Raw genomic sequence first — 25,540 nt, 5'->3', positions numbered from 1 at the left:
CTAGAGAAGGCCGTTAGGATGATCTGGTGCAGGGCGGGAAATGGGTTTCCTCTGGCAGGGACTCAGTGTAGACTGGTGAGAGCTGGAGGGGGAGAGGCGCTCAGTGCATCTGCAGACCGGAGCCTTGAGTAGTTTGTGGGGTCCGTCCTCTGTGTCTGAAGGTGGCACAGCAGGGCGTGCATGGCCTCGCCCGTCTCAGATCTAATCTGGGGCGCTGGCTCTGATGAGTTGGTGGGGTCCTGAGGACAGAGTTCTCAGCGTTTGCAAGTTAACAGACTAGAACTGAGGACTTATTTTTTCCTACTGTTTGTGAGGAGGTCTGAATGGCAGTAAATGGTGATGATCCTAGTACTAAACCCGCGAATACCTGCCATGTGCCAGACATTGTTTTAGTCCCTTTGCATCCATCGCCCTGCTGGTCTCAGAGCAGTGCTTTCCGCACGAGGAAGCCGAGCCTTGGACGAGTCTGGAGCCAGGATGTGGTGCCGCAGGGATTCGAACCCAGACATGTCCCGTGGATGGTGGTGGAAATGTGGTAACATTGGCAGAGGGCTTTGCCAGACAGACTGGAGTGCCGGGGCAGTGTTCTTGTCTGGGCTTCTGGAAGTAAAATGCTTTAACAAAGTCTCTTCCGCTGTGATGATCTCAGTGTGCTTACCCTGTGGACTCTGTGAACCATGTGACTGACTGACGGGCCATGGAGGCTGGAGCTGGCCTGTGGCCGACTCGAACAAGAGTCTGGGACAGTGTCCTGTTAGCATTCCTGTCTCCCGCTCCTGGCTGACCTCCAGCTCTAATTGCATTTTCTTTCCTTCTCCTGGTCTACCAGTGGATGTTTCCTTGCTGTTTATCTTCAAAAGTTTGCCTAAGAATAAGATAAAGAATTTTTAAAAATAGTTTTATTATGTTTTTGTGGTACTGGAGTAGTGTTGTGTCCTAGATTCTGTTTAGTCACATAAAGTGAATCACCTCTTCTTTCTTCAGATTGAAGACAGATACATGAAGATCCTAGAGACCGTAGCACTGACTTCCTTTTCTTGGACAAGACGCAGTGTGGGGCCCCAGAGCCGTCTGTTGGCCCCGGGACACCTCTGACCGACGATTGAGGACCATGAGCCTCGTGAGTGATGGAGGGACCTCGGAGAGCATCTTCGACCTGGACTACGCGTCATGGAAGACCCGCTCCACGCTGGTCGTCGCGGGCTTTGCCTTCTACCTGGGCGTCTTTGTGGTCTGCCACCAGCTGTCGTCCTCCCTGAACGCCACCTACCGCTCTCTGGGGGCCAAAGAGAAGGTCTTCTGGAACCTGGCAGCCACTCGCGCCGTCTTTGGTGTTCAGAGCACTGCTGCAGGCCTGTGGGCATTGCTGGTGGACCCTGTCCTTCAAGCTGATAAAGCACGTGGCCAGCAGAACTGGTGTTGGTTTCATGTGGCAACGGCAACTGGATTCTTTTTCTTTGAAAATGTGGCCGTTCACCTGTCCAGCTTGTTCTTCCGGACATTCGACTTGTTCTTGGTTGTCCACCATCTCTTTGCCTTCCTTGGATTCCTTGGCTCAGTGGTCAATCTCAAAGCCGGCCACTATCTAGCCATGACCACATTGCTCCTGGAGATGAGCACCCCCTTCACCTGCATTTCCTGGATGCTCTTGAAGGTGAGTGTTTCTGCAAGGAGGGGCTGCTGCACTGAGCGGGAGCTGAGAGCTGAGGAGGCCCGTCACCACAGGGCCTGCGTTCCTGGTTCACGTGGACGTGCTGGACAGCCGCTAGCACACAGTCAGTCACACTCACTCTGGTTGAATTCCACTTTATTAACTTTAAACAGACCTTTTAGGCTCCCAGCTCCTAACAAAAGAAGACACAGTGGGTCTTATGATTCAGTAGATAATATTTATAATGTCATTTTTTTCTTTTTTTCAAATGCTTTTTTAAAAAATTGAAGTAATATGTACATCTACATACAAATCTTTTCAAAAACTTTATTTCATGTTATGTTATTGTGCACTTAACGTGAGATCTTCCCTCTTTAGAACGTTTTGAGTGTGCGGTGCAGTCTTGCTAACTGCAGGTACATTGTTGTCCGGCAGAGCTCCAGGGCTCGTTCATCTCGTTTCATTGGTTAGTAACCTGCCACTTCCCCTCCTTTCAGCCCCTGGCGACCACCATACCACACTTTGACCCTATGAATTTGACAATTTTTGATACCTGATCGAAGTGGAATCGTGCAGTATTTGTCTTTGTGTTACTGGCTTATTTCACTTGGCGTGATGTTCTCAGGTTTCATTTATGTTCTTATGTATTGAAGAACTTCCTTCCTTGTTCAGGCTGAATAGTTTTCCATTATATGTGTCCAATGTGTTCTCTTCGTCCGTTCATCTGTCAGTGGACACCTGGGTGGTTTACACACCTTAGCTATTGTGAATAGTGCTGCGGTGAACATAGGAGTGCTAATAAGTCTTCAAGATCCTGATTTCAGTTCTTTTGGATAAATACCCAGAAATGAGATTACTGGATCATATGGTAGTTCTGTTTTTAGAAAATAAAACCATACTGTTTTCCACAGTGGCTGCACCATTTGGCATTCCCACCAGCAGTGTGCAAGGGTTCCAGTTTCTCCCCACCCTCGCTAATGCTGGTCGTCTTGTGCTTTTTGCTATTAGCCGTTCTGACAGGTGTGAGGTGACAGCTCCTTGTGCTTTTGACGTGCATTTCCCTGATGACTAGTCACGTTAAGCATCTTTTCATACGTCTGTTGGCCATTCGTATAGCTGCTTTGGAAAACTGTCTATTCAAGTCCTTAGCGCATTTTTTAAATCAGATTCTTTGTTTTTTTTACTGTTGAGTTGTAGTTCTTTATATATGTTGGAGATCAGTCTCTGATTAGATGGATGATTTGCGAATATTTTCCCCCACTGTGTGGGTTTCCCTCCACTCTGTTAATTGTTTCCTTTGCTGTGCAGAAGCCTTTTGGTGTGATGCTGTCCCAGTTCTTCATTTTTGTTCCTGTTGCCCATGTTCTTGGTGTCATATCCATGAAATCATTGCCAAAACCAACGTCATGAAGCTTTTTCCATCTGTTTTCTTCTTGGAGTTTTACGGTTTGGGGTCTTAGATTTAAGCCTTCGATCCATTTGGAGTTGGGTTTGTGTATGGTGTAAGATAAGGGTTCAGTTTTATTCTTTGCATGTGGGACATCCAGTTTTCCCAGTATCATTAATAGAAGAGACTGTCCTTTCCCTGCTGTGTGTTCCTGGCACCGTCACGGAAGACCAGGCGAGTGTGTGTGCGTGGAAGTACTTCTGGGCCCTCGATTCTGTTGCCTTGGTCTCTGTCTGTCTTTGTGTCAGTTCGTACGGGTTTGGGTACTACATCTGTATAATACAGTTTGAAATCAGAAAATGTGCTGCCTCCTGCTTTGTTCTTCTTTCTCAAGATCGCTGCAGCTATTTGTGGTCTTTGTGGTTTCTTATGGATTGTAGGATTTCTGTAAAAACTGCCATTGGGATTTTGATGGGTGTTGCGTTGACTCTGTCCATCACTGTGGTGACACTTTGCAGTGACTTTTTCAGTTCGGTCGTGTGTTCTTCACACCTCCGTTTCTGTTTGGTACTTCTCTTACATTTTCTCTCGCTTTGTTCCTGCTGCATCCTCTTGACTTCAGTGAGCGTCTTTGTGGTAGTTATTTAACTCTCTGTAGGTAAATCGTGTAATTGCGTTTCATTAGGCTCTGCTTCTGGAGATTTGGCTTGCTCTTTTTTTGGAACGTCTTTGCCGGATTCTTCATGTTCCTTGACTCTGTGTTGGTGTCCTGCATTAGACAAAGCAGACCCCTCCCCCACCCAGTCTTCACAGACTGATCTCAGATCTCCCCGTGGGCCCAGCCAGAGAGTCTGAAGGTCTCTGTCAGCGTTTCCTCCGCAGGGAAAAGTAGGCGGCTGTGCCTTTGTCCACTCACTCTCTGCTGAGCAGGTGGGGCAGGAGCTGTGGTGTCCAGCAGCCCAAGCCACTCCCTCCTTTCTTCCTCGGTCAGCTAGACTGCCTGACCCAGCCACACTCCAGGACTGGCAGGACAGAAGCCAGTCCTCTGGGAGCCCCTCAGAAAGTTGGGGTGCTGGACACGTGACCCAGCTCCTCCTTCTGTGTGCGGCTGGGAGCTGGGGTCTCTGCTTGGTCCTCTGTTGCTGCACCGTGGCAGGGACTCCGGCCAGAGGGTGTTGCAGGTTGCCCTGCCAGCCCCGGCGAGCCTGGTTTCACAGTCTCCTGGGAACAGGAGCCTCTCGATAGTGTCTGCTTTCTCACAAAGGGAATATCTGGGATTTGTGGCTGAATCAGTGTTTGTGGGGAGGGGCCCAGCCTCCTGCCTGCCGTCCTGCTGGTGCCTGTCACACATTTGCTCTTTTGTTTTCCAGTAGGTTATATCACTAGTGATTGGAAGTGTCGGGACCTCGCATTGTTATTTGGTTTATTTTTGCTTTTAAAAGTGTATTTTTTTAAATGTATGTCTTCTATATACAATCTTCATTCTCATTTTGATGTCAAAATGTTCTTTATGTTAAACTCTTTAAAATTATTTTTTAAGTACAGATTCTTGCCGTCTTTTATGACACTTTTCAGAGGATATGTTATACGGAACTTGAAGTACTGCTTTTGTAGTTGTAAATGTTTAATGCAGTCACCACTGATGGGTCCTATATTGAGCGCTGTGTGGTGCAGCACACTGTGGTAAGTGTTGGGAGGAAACAGTATAAAATATCCCTCCACCTTCAGGGTCCTCGTGGACAGATGGTGCTGGCTTGTCAGAAGTGGATTCCCAGTGTAAATGGTGCAGGCTCCTCATCCAGAGCAGAGATCTGTCAAGTCTAATGGGACACAAGTCATGTGTCGGGTACCATGCTGGGACCTGGCAGTTCAGAGAGAAGCATTCCTGCCGTCCCCAAGGCTGCCCCTGTCTGATGCCGGATAGCACGTGTGCCTACGGTGACAGGTTTGTGAGCAGAGCCACCAGGCCCACGTGGCCCTGGGAGGAACAGGGCAAAGCTCACGTGAGTCCTGGCCGATGCACAAGGGCCAGCTGACTCAGGCATCGCCGGGACAGGCATCCCAGGGTGGTCCCAGCACCTGGAGAGGTCATCACGATTGTGGGGCTCGGGCACAGCATGCAGTCCTGGGGGCATGAAGGATTTGGGAAGAAGGGCGGGAAACCATTAGTGGAGGGGACGTGTTGTTTGACCCCTAAGCTCTCAGTGAGCACTGAAGCTGCTGGTCGAGGTGAGGGTCATTTTAGAGAAGAAGCCTTGACTTGGGAGCCTGTCGGCATCTTGTGCGCCTCTCTGCCTATGCCACTTGATTTTTCAGTGCCCCCCGTGGACATCCCTCACGATGGTGGAGGCGTCCTGAGGACGGTATGAGCCGTCCTGCTCATTCTGCCCTGCGTTCCAGGCTGTGAGCAGAGGTGCAGCAGTGTTGGAGTCAGTGTGGATGGAGTGTGTGCTGGGAGGCAGCGTGGCCCAGCGTTCCTGTCTTACCATTCTTCTCACACATGAGGACAGGAGCCTTCAGATCAGGTTGGCTGTGTCTGAAGTGATCGTCTTGCAGGGAACGTAGGGGGGCCCACTCGCCTCGACGTGCTGAACAGCCGCGGGCGACAGGGACCTCAACCCACACCCACAGGATAAGTGTGTTTGGGGTGTGATTCACTCGTTTTGAGAACATAGTTGCTGTTTATCTCGAACTTCTCTTTTTTGTCAGAAGTTCTTTGAAAAGGAAAAGAAATGAAAATCTTTCCTGTCTCTTTCCAGTCCTTTCCAGAGGTGAGCAGCGTTGAGCAGTTTCACATGTGTTTTTCCAGACTCTTGTCTGTGCTCTTCGGGGGGCTGGGGTGGGGACAGCGCCCCTGCAGGGTCCGCTGACCCGGCGGGAGGGAGCAGGGTGGTGGGTGTCTCCAGAAGCTCCTCTTCCTTAGGTGTGGGGCTGAGGCCAGCCTCCTGCGTCCTCAGCACCCTCAGGCAGAAGGCAGGCTCCAGCAGCAGGGTGACTTCTAGAGAGACTTGTGGGGTTTCTGCTTCCTCCAACGTCTGTTAGGGTGCTGTTTGTGCAGGGCAGAAGGAGGGCTAGCCATGTGTGCCTTAGGACACACTCAGAGTGTTACCAGCCAGCAGGCCCCACCACCCGGTTGTCCCCTGAATTAGTAGAGCTTAGGGCCAGTGTGTCTGGGTAGCTTTATTTCTTGTTCCCGTTCAGATACTACTAACTGCTGTAAGTCAGTCCTGTCTGAAATATTGAAGTCTTCTTAGGCTTTTAATAAAGCTGCCAGATTCTAGCATAACTGGACATCAGGATCCAAGAATCCTCTCACCATCGAGGTCTGACTTGATGAGACACTAAAGGATGTAAATCAAAACGAAACCTTCCCCTATTGAAGATCGGTTTCTGCGTCAGAAACAGTGCATGTTCTTAGCATTTCCTCCTGGAATTCTGTTCTGAAATGTCGTTTAGAATTAATAGTAAATGAATTACACAGGACTCAAACATCTAAATATCCACAAAAAGACTAGTCCATAAGTAAACGAGATGATAGAAAAAGCAAGTTATGTATGTCTGCTGTTGTATATATGTGCACACAGTGTATATGCGCTACTGTTGCACACAGATGTGCTGTGCGCACTAACCACTGGGATCCACAGCTACAGAGTCCTCTTTGCATGTGTTATGTCACAGAGTTTGTCACTGAACCCCAGCTTTTCTCAAAGCATTTGGTGACATTGAATACAAAAATTTTAAAGCCTGAGTGAGACCGAAGAACGCTCACTTCTCAAGCTTTGAGTTTTTTAAACGTAGTGTAATTGCTTTATGAGTAAACGTTCATGTTTCTGATGTGAGTATTAATAATTTGAGAAGACCACTTTTAGTAACTGAGGAAAAGAATGGAAAGAGTCCTTCGTTTTATGACTTCTGAAGCGAATGGCCAAGTGAATTGCAGACTAAGCTTGTTAGAGTCCGTGCCCCTTAAATTGGTCAAGGAGAGGTGTTTTTCTGTGTACAAACATTTTGTTTTTGTCTAGTTGTGCAGTTCCGTGAATGATCAATGCTCTCATGAGTGGTAATTGGGTGCTGTCATCTAGCTTCTGGCCGGCAGCTTTGATACACGTGGATGGAGGACCGTCCTCCAGAAGCTGGCATCTGGTGGGGGAGATGCGTGCGAGGCCCTGCTCACGGTGACAGAGAGTTCTAGAATCTGGTGGGGCAGACATGCATGAAGACGTGCTCATGGTGACAGAGAGGTCTGGCGTCTGGTGGGGCAGATGTGTGCGAGGCCATGCTCGTGGTGACAGAGAGGTCTGGTGGGGCAGATGTGGCATTGCTCAGGTACAGGGCATGGCAGGGCTAGCACTGTCTTTCTGACGGGTTTTCTTGGCTGTTTTGTTCATTGGATAAATGTTGAGTCCTTCACTTTGGTCACAGTGGGGAGTAAAACACGCTCAGCCTACGAGGTTTCCTGTGTCCTGGCAGCTGTGCTGGCAGGTGTGTACCCGCTGGGAATGCGCCCGCGTGTTCATTCGAACACACCATTGCTGCACTGTTCATGTGGCCCCGACGGGGATCTACCCAGGGACACAGCAGCAGTGAGTGGGCACGTGAGCCACACGGAGGAGGGCTGGGCAGCCGTTGGGGGGTTTCCACAAACACGTTGTGTGGTGAGGTGAGCCTGACCCACAGGTGCACCCTGTTGATTCCTCTTGAGGTCAAGGGCACAGGCAGGCAGAGCTGACCTGTTCTTTAAAGCCAGGGTAGTGGTCCTCTTGTGCCCGGGTGGGGTCCTGGAGAGGAACACGCTTCTGCACGTACATTGTCCTCCAGCGAGAAAGAAGGCAGACCAGCGCACTGAGCCCCTGCCAGCATGGAGCTGATGGCGGGTGACATGGGGACACGGGTCTCAGATAATTACTGATTTGGTGAGTGGTTTGAAGGACATAGGCACCATATTGTGGGAACATGTAGTGCAGGCGTTGCTTGACATGGAGGTAATTTCATCCCTTGAGTTCCTCTTTGTTTCTGCTGAGTCCCTTGTGGGTGTGCAGTGGATCGTCCAGTGAAGAATCATTAACTGACTAAGGGTCAGTAAGTGTGGTGTGCGTTCTTTGGCAGAAGTGAGCTGTGTGTGCACGGGGCTGATGGCGAGGCCCTGAGTTAATCTGTGGTCCAGTCCCAGCCCCCACTGCCTGCTGTGTGATCTCAGGCAAATTACTTAACCTGCCTGGTCTCTGTTGGAAATTGTGAGTGTTGTGAAGCATAAATGAGTCACATGCACGTAGGGGCTTAGTGCTGCTCCAAATTAAAAAAAGGAAACACTGCTTGTACTGTTTTCTTGATGCTGGCATGCTGCTGGTTGCAGGTGGTACTGACTGGGGTGAAAGCTTTGTGAGGAGGAGGTGCTGCGGGCGTGGGGGAGGCGCATCTCTCCTGCAGTGATGATGTGACGTCGGCTCTCCATTTCCTGGGCTCCTGGAGGTGAAGGCAGGTCTCTGGTCAGGGACCCACTGCCTCCGTCCTCCAGGAGAGCCTGCAGCAGACGGCCGAATCGGAGGTAAACCATGGGTTCAAATTAAGGAGTAACGTTAGCTTTCTGGGGCCGCCCGTGGCCTGGTGGTTGAGCTTGGCGCACTCTACTTCAGTGGCCTGGGTTCAGTTCCCACATGTGGACCTGCACCGCCGGTCAGTGGCCATGCTGTGGTGGTGACCCACATCCAAAAACAGTAGAGAAGGGAAGATTGGCAACAGATGTTAGCTCAGGGCGAGTCTTCCTCAGCAAAAAAAGAGTGATAGTAGCTTTCTGTTTTTATAATAGATGTTTCTCTTCTTAGGAAAAGAAGGTTTAATAACTGCTTGGTTAACATATACTTATTGGAAAAAATGTGAAGAATACAGAGTGCAGAAAGGTAAAGAAAAGTCAAATTCCCCTTTTGTGTGTGGCCTTCCAGCCTTTTTTTCTGGCCTTGTAAGTGTATGTAAGGACACCCGGTGCCCAGCCTCTCTCCTCTTACCCCACAAGCTGGTGGGTGCCCTCACGGACACCTTTCTGCAGTGGTGATGGTTTATCAGCCCCATCTTGTGCTCTTGGGCATCGGGCTGTTTCCTGTCCCCTGCTGTCGTGGACAGTGTCTCCAGGATCACGATGTGCTGTGTGTACTTTTTACTTAGTTTTCTGGTTGTTTCTTGGAGTAAATCGCTGAAGTGCAAGTGCTGCGTTAAATGGTGTGCAGGGTAGTTCATATTTGGATGGAATTCCACAGAATCTCTCCCAGAAAAGTAGTATTTATCTACATTCACACCAAGAGTATGTAAAGGTCCTGTTTCCACAACTTCAGCATTAGCTATTATCCAGCTTTTTAACTGTTGCCAAGCTAAGTTAAACAATGCATTATTATTTTTTTTTTTTGAGGAAGATTAACCCTGAGCTAACATCTGCTGCCAATCTTTCTCTTTTTGCTGAGGAAGACTGGCCCTGAGCTCACATCCAGGCCCATCCTCCTCCACTTTATATGTGGGACGCCTACCACAGCATGGCTTGCCAAGTGGTGCCATGTCTGCAGCCGGGATCCAAACCAGCAAACCCTGGGCCACCAAAGTGGAACGTGCGCACCTAACCGCTGTGCCACCAGGCCAGCCCAAACAATGAATTTTGAATTTTCATATATTTCATCGCTAGTGAGTCTTTTCTCATGTTTGACGTTCGTATTTGCTTTATAAATTGCTTCGCTTTGTCCTTGACTGCTTGACTTTCACCCATTTTTTCCTATTGGAGGTTGGTGCTTTCTTTTTGGTTATTTTTCAAACCTTTAAAAATAGCCTTTGTCATTTGTCACATATTTTGCCGTGCATTCTTTTAACTTTTTTCATTTAGACACTTTGTTTTATGTAGTCAACTCTATCAATTTTTACTTGTACAAGTCATGATTCTCACATCATGTTTAGAAAGCCCTTTCCCACACAATAATTATAAAAGGGTTTCCTGTCTTTTTTTCTAGTACTTCTATGGTTTTCCTTTTCCTTTAAACATTGATATTTAATCTCTTTGAAAATTATTTTTCTGTAAGATGAGAAGTGAGATCCAACCTCCCCCCCCCCCGCCCTGCGGGCTGGCCAGGTGTCCTAATGTAGTTCTGTCATCCGTCCTTTCACTAGTGATCTGAGATGCTGCCCGGGAGCAACCTTCCGTGCGTTTTCACTTTCTTCTGCATTTTGCGTGTTCTGTTTTTGTGCCGGCACCACTTTATCTCTGAAACTGTGGTCTTTGATTATTAGTGAGACGTGTTCAGCCCTCCTGCTTGTCACACCTTTCTGGACTGTCCGCGCACGTTACTGCACGGGGTGAGCTTCCAAATGACTTGAAGTCGGTGAAAATACTGATGTGTTCTCGTGACTGGACTCAATCTGCGGATGGATCCAAGGAGGGCGGATGGAGCGTCTTGGTCCCTCCAGGAACATGCTGTGCTCGTTTTACACAGGACTTCCTCAGAGCTCCCCTTGTTAATGATCGGTTCACACCAGCGCTGCGAGCGTGTGTAAGACAGTGAGGAAGTGAAACGCCGCGTTACTTGCTCCCTTGCCTGTGGGCCTCCGGCTCACTCTTGCATAACCCTGGGGCCTGCAGAGCCTAAATCCTCCCACTTCAGCAAGTGCGTCCCACAGGGGCACGGAGCCCGCCCGCTGCCGGGCTTCAGCTGCCGAGACAAACTGTTGCTCGGTCCAGAGGAGCCTGCAGGGGAGCAGGGCCCAGTGCGGCCGGGGAGGCGGTTGTCTGAGGTCCCCTGGTCCAGCGTCGCCTCTGCTGCCAGTGTGTCACCCTCTGAGAACCGAGCGCATTGTGATGTGACTTTAGACAGCCAGAGACCCACCCAGCCTCTGGTCCTACAGACGGGGAGACAGTCTCAGCATCGGCTGCTCGCATTTGGCTCGAATCGCACGTCACTTCCCGTCAGACTGATGAGCGCATGCTCTCCAGGCCCGAGTTTCTCCTCCCGCTGTGTCTCTGCCCCTTTCCTTGGGGAGCTGTCTTGTTTTGGCTCTGCGCCTCCTTGGCTCTTACTCCGTGTGTTTACCCCACTTCAGCAGTTGTGGGGTCCATGGGGAGCCTGGCTGCCATCTCCCTTCAGCTGGCACCAATCACAGGCTTGTGGTGTTTTATTTGCACCTGGATGGGGCACACGAAGTGCTTGGGAAAAGCCACCGGTGGTTGAAGGTGGCGGGTGCTGAGAGAGCACTTGCTTGAAGGCCGTCCGCCGAGTGTGGCCATGCCTCCTGCAGGAGCCTGAGGGCCACACAGCGGCCTCAGCTCCCACTCCTGGGAGAGCCGTGGTCCACACCCGGACCCGGCACTCCGGTCCGTGCTCCGTTAATCTGCCCTGTGCTCTCGCTTCTGCTCCTCTTCACATTCGTTTTCTCCTCCGGGCTTGGTGGGAGCTAGTACAACAGGAGTTTGCAGTATGTAGAACTGTGTCGCAGTAGAGAGTTAAAGCTACAATGTTTCTTCTGGGTGTTATTTACAGATAACTTAATTATCATTAGGACTAGACCGGGCGTAGGCTTCTCTGATCTAAGAGTATTTCAGACACATCAGTTCCTTGGCTTTCTGTCCATTTTCCTGTCCATTTCTAAGGCAGTCCCTAAGTCATTGATTCCATCGATTCTCATTTTTCCTTGTCAGAGCTGTGTGGACACACTCTTGTGATGTCAGGAGGTTCTTTCTCTTTTAAATGTAGTCACTCTCAGAGGTCGGTTTGCTGGGTCCCCTTCAGGTTGGGCAGGTGTGGCTGCATAGAGCCCATCCTTTCCTGAGATCACAGTCGCTCTGCTGCCTGACGTGCCAGCCACCCCCCCTCGCCTTCCTGACCTCCGGCTGTCCTGTGTTCCTGTGCCCCTCTCCCGAACCACTGAGTTTCCTCCTGCACATGCAAGACAGTGTCCCCATCCTGCGAAGGGGAGGCCCTGGCATGGAACTGCAGAGGATGGTTCTGCAGCTTGGGTTTGGGAGAGGAGAGAGGTTGGTTGTGGACACTCACTGGTCTGAGGGGTGCTGGGCTGTGTCCCGTGCCCACTGTCTGGGTGCTGACGAGGTCTCGCCGTGAGGTCCCACCTTCGTGTCCAGGGCCTGATGCATTCCATCTTCAAGTTCCCTGTTCACTTTTAGCCACAACTGTTGGAAACTAGCTTTAGTGTAAATTTGGAATCATTTTAAGGCAAATTCATTCTGGCTTGTCTCCAAGGACTACTGGGGTCAAAGTATCAAAAACAGCTCACCGTAAACTCAGGTCCTCCGAGAGACCGTCCTCCTGGATGGGGGCTTGGTCTAACAAGGCTGCCTGTGTCTTCAGGTTTTACCAAACAAGCACTGCTTATTTACTCAGTATGTGCGAATTCAAGGTAAAAAAAAATTAAAAAGGATTGAATCTGCTCTAGGGAGCAAAAAATCAAGAAGAGCAGACGGACAGGTGAGCAAGCAGCAAGGCTCGCGCCTCCTGTTGACGGGGCTCCAGAGAGGACCGGCCCCTTCCCGAATTAGGCCAGGGAGAGGAGAGCTTGGCCAGAGGCTTCTGTTGCTTTCCGGCGAGTGAGAGATGTCCGGTGAGCGAGGCGGCCGGTCCCTCTGGCGTGTGGAGTGAGCTGTGACGGCTGTGTGCTGACCCGTGTTTGCTCTGTCCTGCAGGCCGGCTGGTCCGACTCCCTGGTCTGGAAGCTGAACCAGTGGCTCATGATCCACATGTTCCACTGCCGCATGGTCCTCACCTACCACATGTGGTGGGTGTGCTTCTGGCACTGGGACGGCCTGGTCCGCAGCCTCTACCTGCCGCACCTGGCCCTCTTCCTCGTCGGGCTGAGCCTCCTCACGCTGGTGCTCAACCCCTACTGGACCCACAAGAAGACGCAGCAGCTTCTCAATCCGGTGGACTGGAACTTTGCACAGCCCGAACCCAAGGGCAGGGCCAACGGCCAGGTGCCGCAGAAGAAGGAGCGGTAGCCACGCAGGAGCAGCCGGGGCGCTGAAGGGCCAGCACTGCTTCCCCACGCGACTAACTCGTGTTTCTGTGCTGTTGATTCCGCCGTGGCCGCGGAGTGTCTGTGAGACCTGGATTCGCCTTTAGGAGCAGAGTTTTACATCTCTAATTTCGTTCCTGTTAGGAGCTTATCCTGCAGGGCCGTGTTGATCATCTGGGAAGGGTCCGTGGTGCGGAGGGACGGCCGTTTGAGCACGTGAGGTGGCTGCACACAGAGGTCCCTGTGGTGGGGGGTCAGGTCACATCCACTCTTTCTGGTCACATGTTCCACGTTTTGTGTGTCTTACTCCAGAGTCGTGTTCTTAGTTGGGGAGGGTGGCCCTAAGAAAATGATGCCGGTTCTCGCCCTCGTCCAGCTCCCCCGGCACTGTGAGCAGCAGTGCCCTCTAGTGGCAAAGCGGCATGCAGAGCGAGGCCTGGGAGCGCACCCACCTGCTGGGAGCGTGGTGAGATGAAGTCCTGTGAGGTTTTCTTTTTCATCAAGGAAGCGACATTAAAACAAGAATTTTGTATTCATATTGTGTTGCGCAATTGGCAAATGGAGGTAGCTGTTGAGTAATTAGATTCGTCCAGGTTTGAGGGCCATTTTCAATTGACTGGGTTGCCGAGGTGTTCCTCAGTTGGTGTTTCTCCGTAGATTTCAAGACAAGGTGGCGGGCGCTTTCCCTGTGAGCTGTGAGGTCGCCTGCCCACCTGCCCGCAGCGACACTTGGCTGCAGGGACGTCCCAGAGCGTGGGAGGCAGCCCTGGGGCCGGCGGCAGAGCCTTCTTGCGCTGCTGCCTGGGGGTGCGTCCGTCCCTCGGTGCTCTGCGCTCACAGGGCCCGGGTCGAGTTCCTGCACCAGCCCAGCAGTTCTGTGGGAACACGTACAAGTGTTCTTGCCGTGAGTGTGCAATTAAACTGAAAAGCGGATTGTTATCAGAAGCACCGTGAAAGTGTTGGTGAAAAACACATTGTGTTTGTTGTAAAAATCATGTGTGACTTGTGCTTGTTATGTAACACGGAACTCTCAGAATACTGTATTTGGATTACTGGTACATTGTATTGATTATGTTTGTCATATGTATTACCTATTTATCTCATTTTAAGAAATGATCTAAATCTTAAAAGTATCCAGCAAATTGTGTCCCTGCTAGACCACTAAGACCCCGTGGCTCCCGCTGGCCTGTGCTCGTGCCCTTTCTTGTGGAGGCAGAGGGAGCATTTCCCAGCTGGGCGGAAGCTTAATAAAGTGACTGATGTTTACAGGATGCAGGGGATGTCGCTGCTTGTTTCGCAGACTGTTCACACGGCTGTGGATGTTTTCTGTCTTGGAGACACCAAACGTCATCATACAGCCTCACGTGTTCAAAATTCAGTTTAGGGTTTGAAATACTTAGCTTAATTTTTATCTGACCTTCACTGGGCCTTTGAGCTGCCCAGGGCTCCCCATTTACAGCCTGTATCTCAACGAAGATGCAGTTTGAAGCTGCGCCATAGACTGCCTGAGCTGGCCTCCACCGCGCGTGGGTGCTCACTCTGACCGGGGGCTTCTCGAGGGGAGCGCGGAGGCAGAGGCGTCTGAGTGGAAGAGGCTTTTTGAACCCTATGGTCCAGGACCCACACGCTTTTATCGCCCAGGGACTGGTGATATCTTCCAGATCGTACAGCGTTTCCCGGGCCCTCCACCAGGCCTGGCACACCCCGCGCCAGCCGTGTGCATGGATGGGGGCTACAGATGAGAGGAGGGTGACACCAGCACGTTGAGGTGACGCTCGAGCCACAGCTGGCACGTGCAGAGTTGGGGCATGAGCCCACCGTCCGGCCCCTAGGCGCCTGCACTGCGACCTGCCAGCTGACACGAGTTCTGTGTGACTCACAAGTTGTCTGTTGAGAGAGCAGATGCTGAACTGTGAGGGTTCACGTTTCAATCAGAAATTCCAGAAGCTCTTGAAAACTGGGAGGATCTGGCGATGTCAGTCATGAATCTCCTGATTACAGGTGTCCAAGGTGGAAGCCAGCTCTGCCCTTGCTGGCCGTGTGCTCTCCAGCTTGACCTTGACATGGAGGTTAGAGGTCGTCAGTGTCACTTGGTGCTGCGCTGTCTGTGGTGGTAGAGAATATTTCTCTGTACTCGTGATTTTCTTCTGTTTCAGAACAGGAAAACAGATCAGGCCGAGGAGGTGGAGCGAGTCAGGGAGGGCAGAGTGCACTCTGGAGGGGAGGACCCTCCCACCGCTTGTCCTCAAGCCTTGGAGGCAGTGGGTGGAGCCCCCTTCCCTTCTCAGGTCCCCAGTCTCCTCACAGTCCTCCTGGACTCGAGGCACATACTAAATAGCTTACGGTTTCCCATTTTCTTCCCACAAACAACCTGTGGGGTAGGCATGTTGATTGCATTCATATATAGGGCTCTGAGGCTCAGAGAGCTGGTGATGGGCTAGGAGGTGACACGGCTGGTAGGTGGCTACGCTTGCATTTGGGCTTGTTCCTCTGGTTTCAGAGTGGAGGCTCGTAGACATGTTTGGCACAGAATGCAGTAGAGCCCCTGACTGACCCTTGCTGGCTGACGGGGCCGCGTCCTGTGCCTGTGCACCCTGGGCTCCGGAGAGTGGGGGCTCGGGTCTGTCCTCACCCCCACTCGCCCAGGGGGCCCGTGTGCATCCATCCCCCCACTCGCCCAGGGGGCCTGTGTCCATCTGTCCCCCAACTCACTTAGGGGGCCCATGTCTATCTGTCCCCTGCCTCACCCAGGGGGCTCGTGTCTGTCCTTCCCCCAACTCGCTCAGGGGGGCCGTGTCCTTCTGTCCCCTGACTCACCTGTCTGTCCATCTCCAACTCACCCAGGAGGCCCGTGTCCATCCGTCCCGTGACTCGCCCAGGGGGTCCGTGACCGTCCATCCCCGACTTGCCCAGGGGACCCGTGTCCGTCTGTCCCCCAGCTCACCTGGGGGGCCTGGATCTGTCCATCACCGACTTGCTCAGGGGTCTCATGTCCGTCCATCCCCCGACTCACTCAGGGGACCATGTCCATCCATCCCCTGACTCACCTCTGTCTGTCCATCCATCCCCCCAACTTGCCCAGGGGGCTCAAGTCTGTCCATCCACCAACTCAACCAGCTCCCAGGGTCCTGGCTCGGGACAGCCACTGAGCACCACCTGATGAGTGAGTGAGTGGATGAATGGACCAATGAATGCCCAGACTGTGTCCATGGAGTGGACACTGTCGGAGAACAGGTGGCAAACTCACGGCGTTCTTGAAGAATGTGTATGGCACCGTGTTCAGCAAGAGAAGGGCAGGGTCCAGAAGTGGGAAGCAGCCCCAGCCTCGCTCAGGGGCATCTGGCAAGGCTGTGGCCATGGCTGTAGGGGGTGTTCTCCGTGGAGAACTGGAGTCACTGTGAACTGGCCGGGGTGAAAGTCTCCTGCCTCGGGAAGCTGGCGAAAGGCAGGCGTGGCGTCTGTGAGGGTCAGCGACCTTTCCTTTGTCCCTCAGGTGTCGGCCTCGGTGTGTGTGTCGGGTTCTTTGCTGGTGTGCTGAGACTTCCATTAGATGCAGCCGAGTGTTTTACGAAGCAGCAGTTTTCCTGCTCCTCTCGTGTGAGCCTTCTCAGACAGACTGGGCAAGAGGCAGGAGCACATCTCGTTCCGCCTCCCATGCCTCCAGCCTTGCTGCTCCTTCGCCAGGTGTGCCAGGTGTGCCAGGTGTGCCCTTGGGGTGTTCCCCTCCTCGGTCGGCACGCAGCAGCATGGGTGGTGGTTGTCGCCTCCTGCTCAGACGACGGTGCACAGGTAGATAGCACCAGTAGAGACACGTCCAGATGCACGCTACCTCCCCCCAACCCCCACGTGGCTCCAGCAATGAGGATGTGGAACGCCCTTGGAGCTGGAGGTGCAGAGGTGGGGCCCAGCCCCCGAGCGGGGGGTCTGCCCCCCTTGGGAGGTCAGCTCCAACAGTCGCCCTGGGCGCCCCTGCAGGGTCCTCCATCCTCTGGGTCCCCAAACCAGACTGTCAGCTTCAGCCTCACACCCTCTGTCCCTGGAGGATGGGTTCACTTGAGCTTGTGTGAGGGACACGGGCTCTGGGAAGGAGGAGGAGGAGCTGGGACCGGGAGCCAGTGCCCCACACCACTCAGACTCGTCTCTAGTCTAAGAGTGGAGATTTCAACTCTCCTAAAAGGAAATAAACGTAAGCGATGCCCGGGCGTCCGTGAGTGCATCCGGATGCTGTCAGTGCACCTCCGTCAGTGCTGGAGTTCCTTCTCTCTTCTCTAATGAGAGAACTTCTTCATTCGATATTTCTCTCTTTAAATGTCTCCCCTTTTTTCAGTAACTAAAACATACTGTGGTACATATCGTCTTGCCTAGTCGTGTGTAGGATACAGTCGTGTGAAAAACTCAGAAATCTCCACTTTCTTTCTTCCAGTGACTCGGAATTCAGAGTGTTCTTGAACGGGCTCCAGCATATGCGGGGCCTGGTTCTCTTCCCCCAGCGAGGCCTGAGCGCCTGCCCTGGAGGAAAAAGAAACCACACCCTTCCTTCCCAGGCCTCTGCCAAGAGCCGCAGCGCACAGGCGCCTGGCCTCCTGGGGACACAGTGCTGCGCACAGCACCGGGGGCACAGCGCTCCGCCACTTTCTACCCACCACGTGAATTCATTCCTTTCTCGCTGCGGGTGTTTTCCTTTCACGGTCGTGTCATTGGACATCTGCAGTCTCAGGGTTATACTCCGTTCCACGGGAAGCCTTGGTGTCTGGACTGCATGTCTGTGTCCCCCCAGATGCACAAGTTGAATCTAACCCTCTGTGTGCTGGTGTTAGGAGGTGGGGCCACTGGGAGGTGAGCGGGTCATGAGGGTGGAGGCCCCGTGATGGGAGTAGCGTCCTAAAGAAGAGACAGGAGGGCTTCCTGCCTCTCTCCGTCCCTCGTCCCTCTGTCTCTCCTTGTCTCCCTCCCTCCATCCCGCCCTCTCCTGAGTTGAGGCTACAAGGAGAAGACGGCTGTGGACAAACCAGAAAGTGGCCTCACCAGACAGCAGCATCTGCCGGGACCTTGATCTTGGACGCCAGCCGCCCGGTTACAGTAACTTGTTAACGCAGGCAGAGCTGGGACATCTGGGTTTCCCATTACTTCAGTGTTTTATACCTTCAGCCCCAAACCAGTCCACCGACTGCAAAAATTAACCCAGAGCTAAAATCCTCAGCTATTAAGTTATTAAATGTCAAGTCTTTCAATCTGAAAATTCCGTGTTGAAATTTTACGTAGAAAACTTTTACTTTCTAACTTTTACTTTGTAACTTGCACAGTGCTTACCTTGTGATTGAGTTTCAAAAATGTAGACTACAAAACTACAATTGGAAGACGGCACATTTCGGCCACAATTTCTTTTGTTTTCGCTGAGATAACCCTTGGTTCTTTCCCAAGGAATTTCCAAGCCTATTTGGTCCACCCCAGAGATTTTATTTCTGCACAAAGACACACACAGCACAGAACGTTGGAGCTGTAGAAACTTTCTGTGCAGATAGCTGATGTTGAGAAAGTTCAAGGTCAGCCATGCCAATACGCCCATTTTGCATCTTTTGGTAAATGCATGATGATCTCAAATATAAAACATTTAGTCACTTAAGAAAATAAAGCTTGGAAAAATATCTAACTCAGTAAACATGATTTTCTACATTGTAATTTGGAGCCAGTTACCGTGACCTTAATCAGGTCATCCTTTGCCAGCTCGGCTCTCTGTCTCCCTAGTACCTCATCCCTCAGGGTGCCCACATATCATGACACTGGCTGATGACCCCGGGAGGGTCCCTGCGTGGGCACAGCCCCTTTGGGGGAGAACACAGGCCCCGGAGGGTCCCTGGGTGGGCACAGTCCCTTTGCAGGAGAGGACAGGCCCCGGAGGGTCCCTGGGTGGGCACAGTCCCTTTGCAGGAGAACACAGGCCCCGGAGGGTCCCTGGGTGGGCACAGTCCCTTTGCAGGAGGGGACAGGCCCCGGAGGGTCCCTGGGTGGGCACAGTCCCTTTGCAGGAGAGCACAGGCCCCGAGGGTCCCTGGGTGGGCACAGTCCCTTTGCAGGAGGGGACAGGCCCCGAGGGTCCCTGGGTGGGCACAGTCCCTTTGGGGGAGAGCACAGGCCCCGGAGGGTCCCTGGGTGGGCACAGTCCCTTTGCAGGAGAGGACAGGCCCAGAGGGTCCCTGGGTGGGCACAGCCCCTTTGCAGGAGGGGACAGGCCCAGAGGGTCCCTGGGTGGGCACAGTCCCTTTGCAGGAGGGCACAGGCCCAGAGGGTCCCTGGGTGGGCACAGTCCCTTTGCAGGAGGGCACAGGCCCAGAGGGTCCCTGGGTGGGCACAGTCCCTTTGCAGGAGGGCACAGGCCCAGAGGGTCCCTGGGTGGGCACAGTCCCTTTGCAGGAGAGCACAGGCCCCGAGGGTCCCTGGGTGGGCACAGCCCCTTTGTAGGAGGGGACAGGCCCAGAGGTCTGCAGCCCTTCGCACCCTTCCCACCTCCTTCTAACTGAAATGCAGTCCTGATTTCTGCAGGTGCAGCTGCTCGTGTCCCTGAGGTAAGGGCCTGGATGACAGGAGGCTGCAGGCCCTCGGGGCCTCTTCACGCTGCCCGGGCCCTCGGCCATCCTCCTGAGCCCTGTCAGGCCAGAGCCCCAGCCTGCGTTCTAGCCCTGCAGTCATGGTCTGGGTAGAGGGCAGCCTTAAAGAGCTGCCCAATTAAAAGGTTAGCGTGTCGCACTTTCCTCTCTCGTGTGTTTAGCACCTTCCTCTTGGGCTCACACGAACAGAGAGCAGCAGCCCTCAAGAGCACACGAACCTTCAGCTCCTTTACCTGCTTCACCAACGCTGAATCCTCCCTTTGTCTCAGTAACATCCGTGCGTCTTCGTGCTGCCTGTCAGACGGCGAGACTTGCGTTTGCAGCGCTCCCCCGGCCCAAGCTCTGGCCGAGCTGTGCCTCAGTTCCCGTAGCTGAGGAGTCCTGTTGGCCACACTGTGGCCGTGTGAGCCAGGTGACGCTGCCGTCACCTCCCTTCCTGAACACCCCTCTCCCCACTGCAGTTCACAGGAGTGCTCTGCTCTCTCCCTGGAAGGAACAGATGAGCCTCCTGTGGCCCCATCACTCCTCTGACCCGAGTCCCCACAGGAGGGTAGAGCTCTCCCCGGCTCCTTCGAAGACCCGAGCCAGTCGCCATGCCTCACTTCTTGTGAGAGCCATCCTCCAGGCCCTGGGGCCAGTCCTCCCAGCTCCTGAGGGCTGGTCCTCCGGGCTCCTTAGGGCTCCAGGTGGGGCTATGCCCTCTCTCCTGGGTGTGCAGAGGTCTGGGGCTCCCATGGAGTATTTGATACTGTCTACAACCCGCCTGTCTTCAGCCTCACTGCCCCTCTCGGAGGTGCCGGGGCCTCTGGCCCTGGAGCCATGGGGCGTCCCCTGGGCTGAGCTTCCCCCGCCCTTCCCTGCGGGTCCTCTGGCGCTCCTCAGTAGATCTGCCTGTCCGCGTGCTTCCCAGCTCCCAGACTTTGCTCTTGCCTTCCTTCCACTCTGGAGAATTTATCCTCTGTCCCCACTTTAAAAGAACAAGTCATTTATCTGAGTTTTAAGGGGAAGTGGAAGTAAATTGCTGTTCAGTCTTCCATATTTAACCAGAACTCCTTGAATCCTCTGTTAGTGTTCCTGCTATATTTTATCCTATTGATAAAAATTGACATCGCAACTCCAACATTTGATGTTCTTGTCACAGATAACTGTGACGGCTTCACTAAGAAGTTACCTAGCTGTTCTGAGCAGTGCCTGTATTTACAACCCCAGTGTTTCAATAAAATGCGATTTCTTAGGAGCTTCTCATATCTTCTTATAAAATATGATTGACGGACTTCTGAGGGAACTTCTGCCTGGGTGAAGTCAGGAACAGAATGGAGAACAAGTTAAGGCATCCCAGACAGGGAAAGTATTTTGGATGTGGGCTGTAAAGAACTTCCTATAAAAATAGTTGAGTGGGTGGGTCTCCTCTAACTCTGGGCTCTCTCAGAACAGAGGAAAGCTCACGGGTTAGCTTGCAAATAAAAGAAAACTAATTTCCAGTGGGGGGAAGGGGCTGGGATCAGAACTGGCTCCCCGGGGGCTTCTACGTGCTGCCAGTGTTCTAATTTTTGATCTGGTTACATAGGTGTTTTATGATTTATGAATTTTTCTGTATATTTTATTTCACAATAAAACATCGATTTTTTTTTGCCCTTGAGGAAGATTAGCCCTGAGCTAACATCTGCTGGCAATCCTCCCCTTTTTGCTGAGGAAGACTGGCCCTGAGCTAGCATCTGTGCCCATCTTTCTCTACTTTACGTGTGGGACGCCTGCCACAGCATGGCTTGACGAGCAGTGCATAGGTCCACACCTGGGATCCAAACTGGCAAAACCTAGGCCGCCGAAGCAGAATGTGCGAACTTAACTGCTGCGCCACCGGGCCGGCCCCAAAAATGCCAATTTTTAAATAGCTAAGCAAAAGTGAGAACAGTACAGTGTAATTTCCCTGGAAGATTTTTCAAGAGTTCTTTTTGTAGGCCAGTAGAAAGTTATTTTTTATTATTACTTCTTCTGAATAGTATAAAGATGCCATGTGCTGGATCATGCAATAAATGAAAGTGTTGAGATAGGGGCTACTGTTTGTTTTCCCCTCCATCTGGAAGCAACCTGGCACACCTTAAAGACTGGCATTTCTATAATTTAATAATATTTATGTGTTTAAAATAGCCAAGTTTAAAGCCACAAAAACCAGAGGTTTTAAAAAAATTTGACTTCAGGTCTTAAAGATAACTCAGTATTTAATCTCTGCATTTTGCTTCCAGCTGTTTTGTATGTGGCCCTTGTCCTGCAGTCTTAAGGCAGGGTTTATGGAGGAGCCAGGGGGTAGAGACACAAGGGGAAGAGAAAGCGCTGGTCTGGAGCAGCCTGAAGGTTTGCCTTCTGAGCAGAGTATCCTGTCAGCCACGTGTAGAAGGTTCCAGAAGAGCAAGATGTGTTTCTAGCAAATCGGAAGTGGTTGGGATGTTACTGTAATAGCACTGGGCACTGCGGCTGAGGCCCTGAGGCGATGGGGCAGGCAGGGGTCAGGACTGGACAGCCTGTGCCACGCAGCACTTCCCGCCTTGGGAAAGGGGCTGGAAGGACCAGGGCTGTCATCCCCAGCCCTCCGTGTGCATCAGAGTCACCACGGAGAATATCAGAGTTTGCCTACGGGGCCCCTGGGCCTAAGCTCCCTGTGGGGACAGTGAACACCGGGTGAACAATGCTTTGACTGAGAAGCACCGCATGAGTAAAGAACTTGACCTACAGGAATTCTGAGAAAGAGGAAACCACTAGACTGAGGGAAGGCTGCAAAGACGAGAGGAGACCCAAGTCAGATGGGAGCATCCAGGGCCACAGGTCTGCTGTGTATGGATGTGCAGGTTGTTGACTGCATGAGGGGACTTGTGGGACTAAAATCCAAGGGCTCTACTCGCCAAGCCCCGTGCTCCCGCTGTGTGGACTGGTGCACTTGAGGGAGAAGGACAGTGATGAACCTTGTCTGGGGGAGAAACTTCTGTTAGTGTGGGGCTAGGAAAAGGACTGACCCGCCTTCCTAGAAAGCGAGACGTTGTGGAGGGGAGGAGTGAGAAGATGGAGGAGTAGGCTGGGGGCCAGTTTCAGCAACAGGGGAAGCTGGAGTCTACCCTGCTTCCACGCATCCACCGCAGACGTCATCTCTCGGCATTCCCTGGATGCAATTAGCAGCACACGTGACCATCGCCACCACCCCCACTCTTGTCTTTCCTCCGTGTCATAGAAGGCTTTACTACGTTTACAGGGAACTTGGGACTTGACCCTGACTGGGGTTTTTACCAGTTTTATTGAGATATAATTAACACATAACATTGTCTTAGTTTTAGATGTACAGCATAATGATTTGATATATGTACATATTACGAAATGATCACTACAAGTCTAGTTAACGTCCATCACTATGCATAGTTATAGATTTATTTCGTGTGTTGAGATCTTTTAAGATCTGTCCTCTTAGCAACTTTCAAATACATGCTAGAGTCTTAACTTTAGTCACTGTACTGTACATAACATCCCACAACTAGCTTATCTCATAGCGGGAAGTTTGTACATTTTCACCACCTTCACCCATTTCGCCCACCCTCCACCTCCTGCCTCTGGCAACCGCTGATCTGTTGTCTGTATCCGAGTTTAGTTTTTTTCGGATTCCATAAGTGAGATCATAGGGTATTTGCCTTTCTCTGTCTTAGCATGATGTCCTAAAGGTCCATTTGTGTTGTTGCCAATGGCAGAATTTCCTTACTTTTTATGGCTGAATAATATTCTATTGTATATGTGTATATGTACCACATCTTCTTTATCCATTCTTCTGTCACTGGACACTTAGGTTGTTTCCATATCTTGGCTCTTGTGAATAATCCTGCAATGAATGTGGGGTGCAGAGAGCTCTTCTAGATAATGATTTTGTTTTCTTTGGGTAAATACTCAAAATGGTGTTGTTGGATCATTTGGTAGTTCTATTTTTAATTTTTTGTGGAGCCGCCATACTGTTTTCCATAGTGGCTGCACCAATTTACATTCCCACCAACAATGCACAAGGGTTCCCTTTCCTCCATATCCTCTCCAACACTTGTTATTTCTCATCTTCTTGATAAGAGCCATTCTGACAGGTGTGAGGTGATATCTCATTGTGGTTTTGATTGGCATTTCCCTGGTGATTAGTGATGTTGAGCACCTTTTCATGTACCTGTTGGCCATCTGTGTGTCTTCTTTGGAGAAATGTCTGTTTGGATCCTCTGCCCATCTTTAAATCAGATGTTTTTGGCCATTGGGTTATATGAGTCCTTTATATATTTTGGCTATTAACCCCTTATCAGACATGTGATTTGCAAATATTTTCTCCCATTCCCTAAATTGCCTTTTCATTTTGTGGATAGTTTAATTTTGTTGATAGTTTCCTTTGCTGTACAGAAGATTTTCAGCTTAATGTGGTCCCACTTGCCTATTCTTGCTTTTGGTGTCACATCCAAAAAATTATCATCAAGACTGATGTCAAGGAGCTCAGCATCTCTGTTTTCTTCTGGGAGTTTTATGATTTCAGTCTTAATCCACTTTGAGTTAATTTTCGTGTATGTGTAAGATAGCGTCCAGTTTCATTCTTCTGCATGTGGCTGTCCAGTTTTCCCGGCATCATTTATTGAAGAGACTGTCCTTTCCCCATTGTATATTCTTGACTCCTTTGTCATAAATTAATTGACCATATATTCATGGGTTTATTTCTGGGCTCTGTTCTGTTCCATTGATCTATTTCTCTGTTTTTATGCCAACACCATGCTGTTGTGATTACTATGGCTTTGTAACATAGCTTGAAATCAGGAAGTGTGTGATGCCTCCAGCTTTGTTCTTCTTTCTCAAGATGCTTTGGCTACTTGGGGTCTTTTGTGGTTCCGTACAAATTTGGGGATTGTTTTTTCTGTTTCTGTGAAAAATGCCATTGGAATTCTGAGAGAGATTGCACTGAATCTGTAGATTGCTTTGGGTAGTTTGGACATTCTGACAATGGTAACTCTTCCAGTCCAAGAGCCTGGAACACCTTTCCACTTACATGTATCGTCTTCAATTTCTTTCATCAGAGTCTTATAGTTTTCAGTGTACAGATCTTTTACCTTCTTGGTTAAATTTATTCTTAGGTATTTTATCCTTTTTGGTGCTATTGTAAATGGGATTGTTTTCTTCTTTTCTCCTTCTGAGAATGCCGCGCTTTGAAAGCATCTTAAACAACTGTTGACATTACCGTAAAGCAGATATCAAGACGATGTTTTATATCAACATGTTCTCTGAATGTGAATCAGTTAACTTGGGAATCAACCAAGGCAATTTCAAAAAACATGTTTATAGAAATACTACGAGTATGGTTGTCAGAAATGGTCACGAGTCAAAGATAAATCATTCTTTGAAATTAGATTATCCTTAGAAGTGAACGCTAATAAAAAGAGTGTGAAATGCAGCTAAAGTAGTCCTTCAGGGACATTTATAAGTTTAAATGCTACTATTAGAAAAGAAAAATGCCTCAGGATTATTGGGTCTACACCTTAGGAAATTAGAAATAGGATAAGAACAAACCAAAAGTAAATGGAAGGAAGAAAATAAAAATGATAAGGGGAGAAATTAGTAAAGTAGAAAATAGTAATACCGTGAAGACAAAATACAAAATGGATTTTGCAAAGACTTAAAAAATTGAAAATCTCTGGCAAAATTGAGCAAAGGAGAAAAGAGCGAGAGAGAAGAGCGCATAAATAATCTTAGACGCTGCGACCGCAGAATAATGGTCCCCCAACTGTCCACGTCCTAATCCCAGAGCCAGTGGACCTGTGACCTTTCCTGGCAAAAGGGACTCTGCAGATGCGGTGAGGGCAGGACCCTGAGATGGAGACATCATCCTGGATTATTCAGGCGGGTCCAGGCCAC

The 25,540-nt window shown here is 50.9% G+C and overlaps 2 protein-coding genes across 3 annotated transcripts in view; both read left to right on the top strand.

Moving 5' to 3' along the window:
• Positions 1-1,111: 1,111 nt before the first annotated feature.
• On the top strand, positions 1,112-14,302 carry CLN8 (CLN8 transmembrane ER and ERGIC protein). Its single transcript, XM_023630462.2, has 2 exons — positions 1,112-1,654; positions 12,703-14,302. Exons 1-2 carry the CDS (start codon positions 1,112-1,114, stop codon positions 13,012-13,014), a joined length of 855 nt encoding a protein of 284 aa, XP_023486230.2. The 3' UTR covers positions 13,015-14,302.
• ARHGEF10 (Rho guanine nucleotide exchange factor 10) overlaps positions 1,531-25,540 on the top strand; it is a 169,990-nt gene continuing 145,980 nt past the window's right edge. For both annotated transcript variants that reach the window (XM_070252797.1, XM_070252811.1), the window contains exon 1: positions 1,531-1,654. The gene's annotated coding sequence lies outside the window, so the exon portion shown is untranslated. The remainder of the gene's footprint in view (positions 1,655-25,540) is intronic.

The sequence above is a fragment of the Equus caballus genome, chromosome 27 (genome assembly GCF_041296265.1).
Source record: "Equus caballus isolate H_3958 breed thoroughbred chromosome 27, TB-T2T, whole genome shotgun sequence".
NCBI classification, from domain to species: domain Eukaryota; kingdom Metazoa; phylum Chordata; class Mammalia; order Perissodactyla; family Equidae; genus Equus; species Equus caballus.
Note: the sequence above shows the minus strand (reverse complement) of the source record. Positions and strands in the feature narration are given on the sequence as shown.

Coding starts and splice junctions, on each gene's coding strand:
- CLN8 (XM_023630462.2), top strand. CDS start 1,112: ATGAGCCTCGTGAGTGATGGAGGGACCTCGGAGAGCATCTTCGACCTG. Junction 1,655..12,702: donor TTTCCTGGATGCTCTTGAAG/GTGAGTGTTTCT, acceptor TCTGTCCTGCAG/GCCGGCTGGTCCGACTCCCT.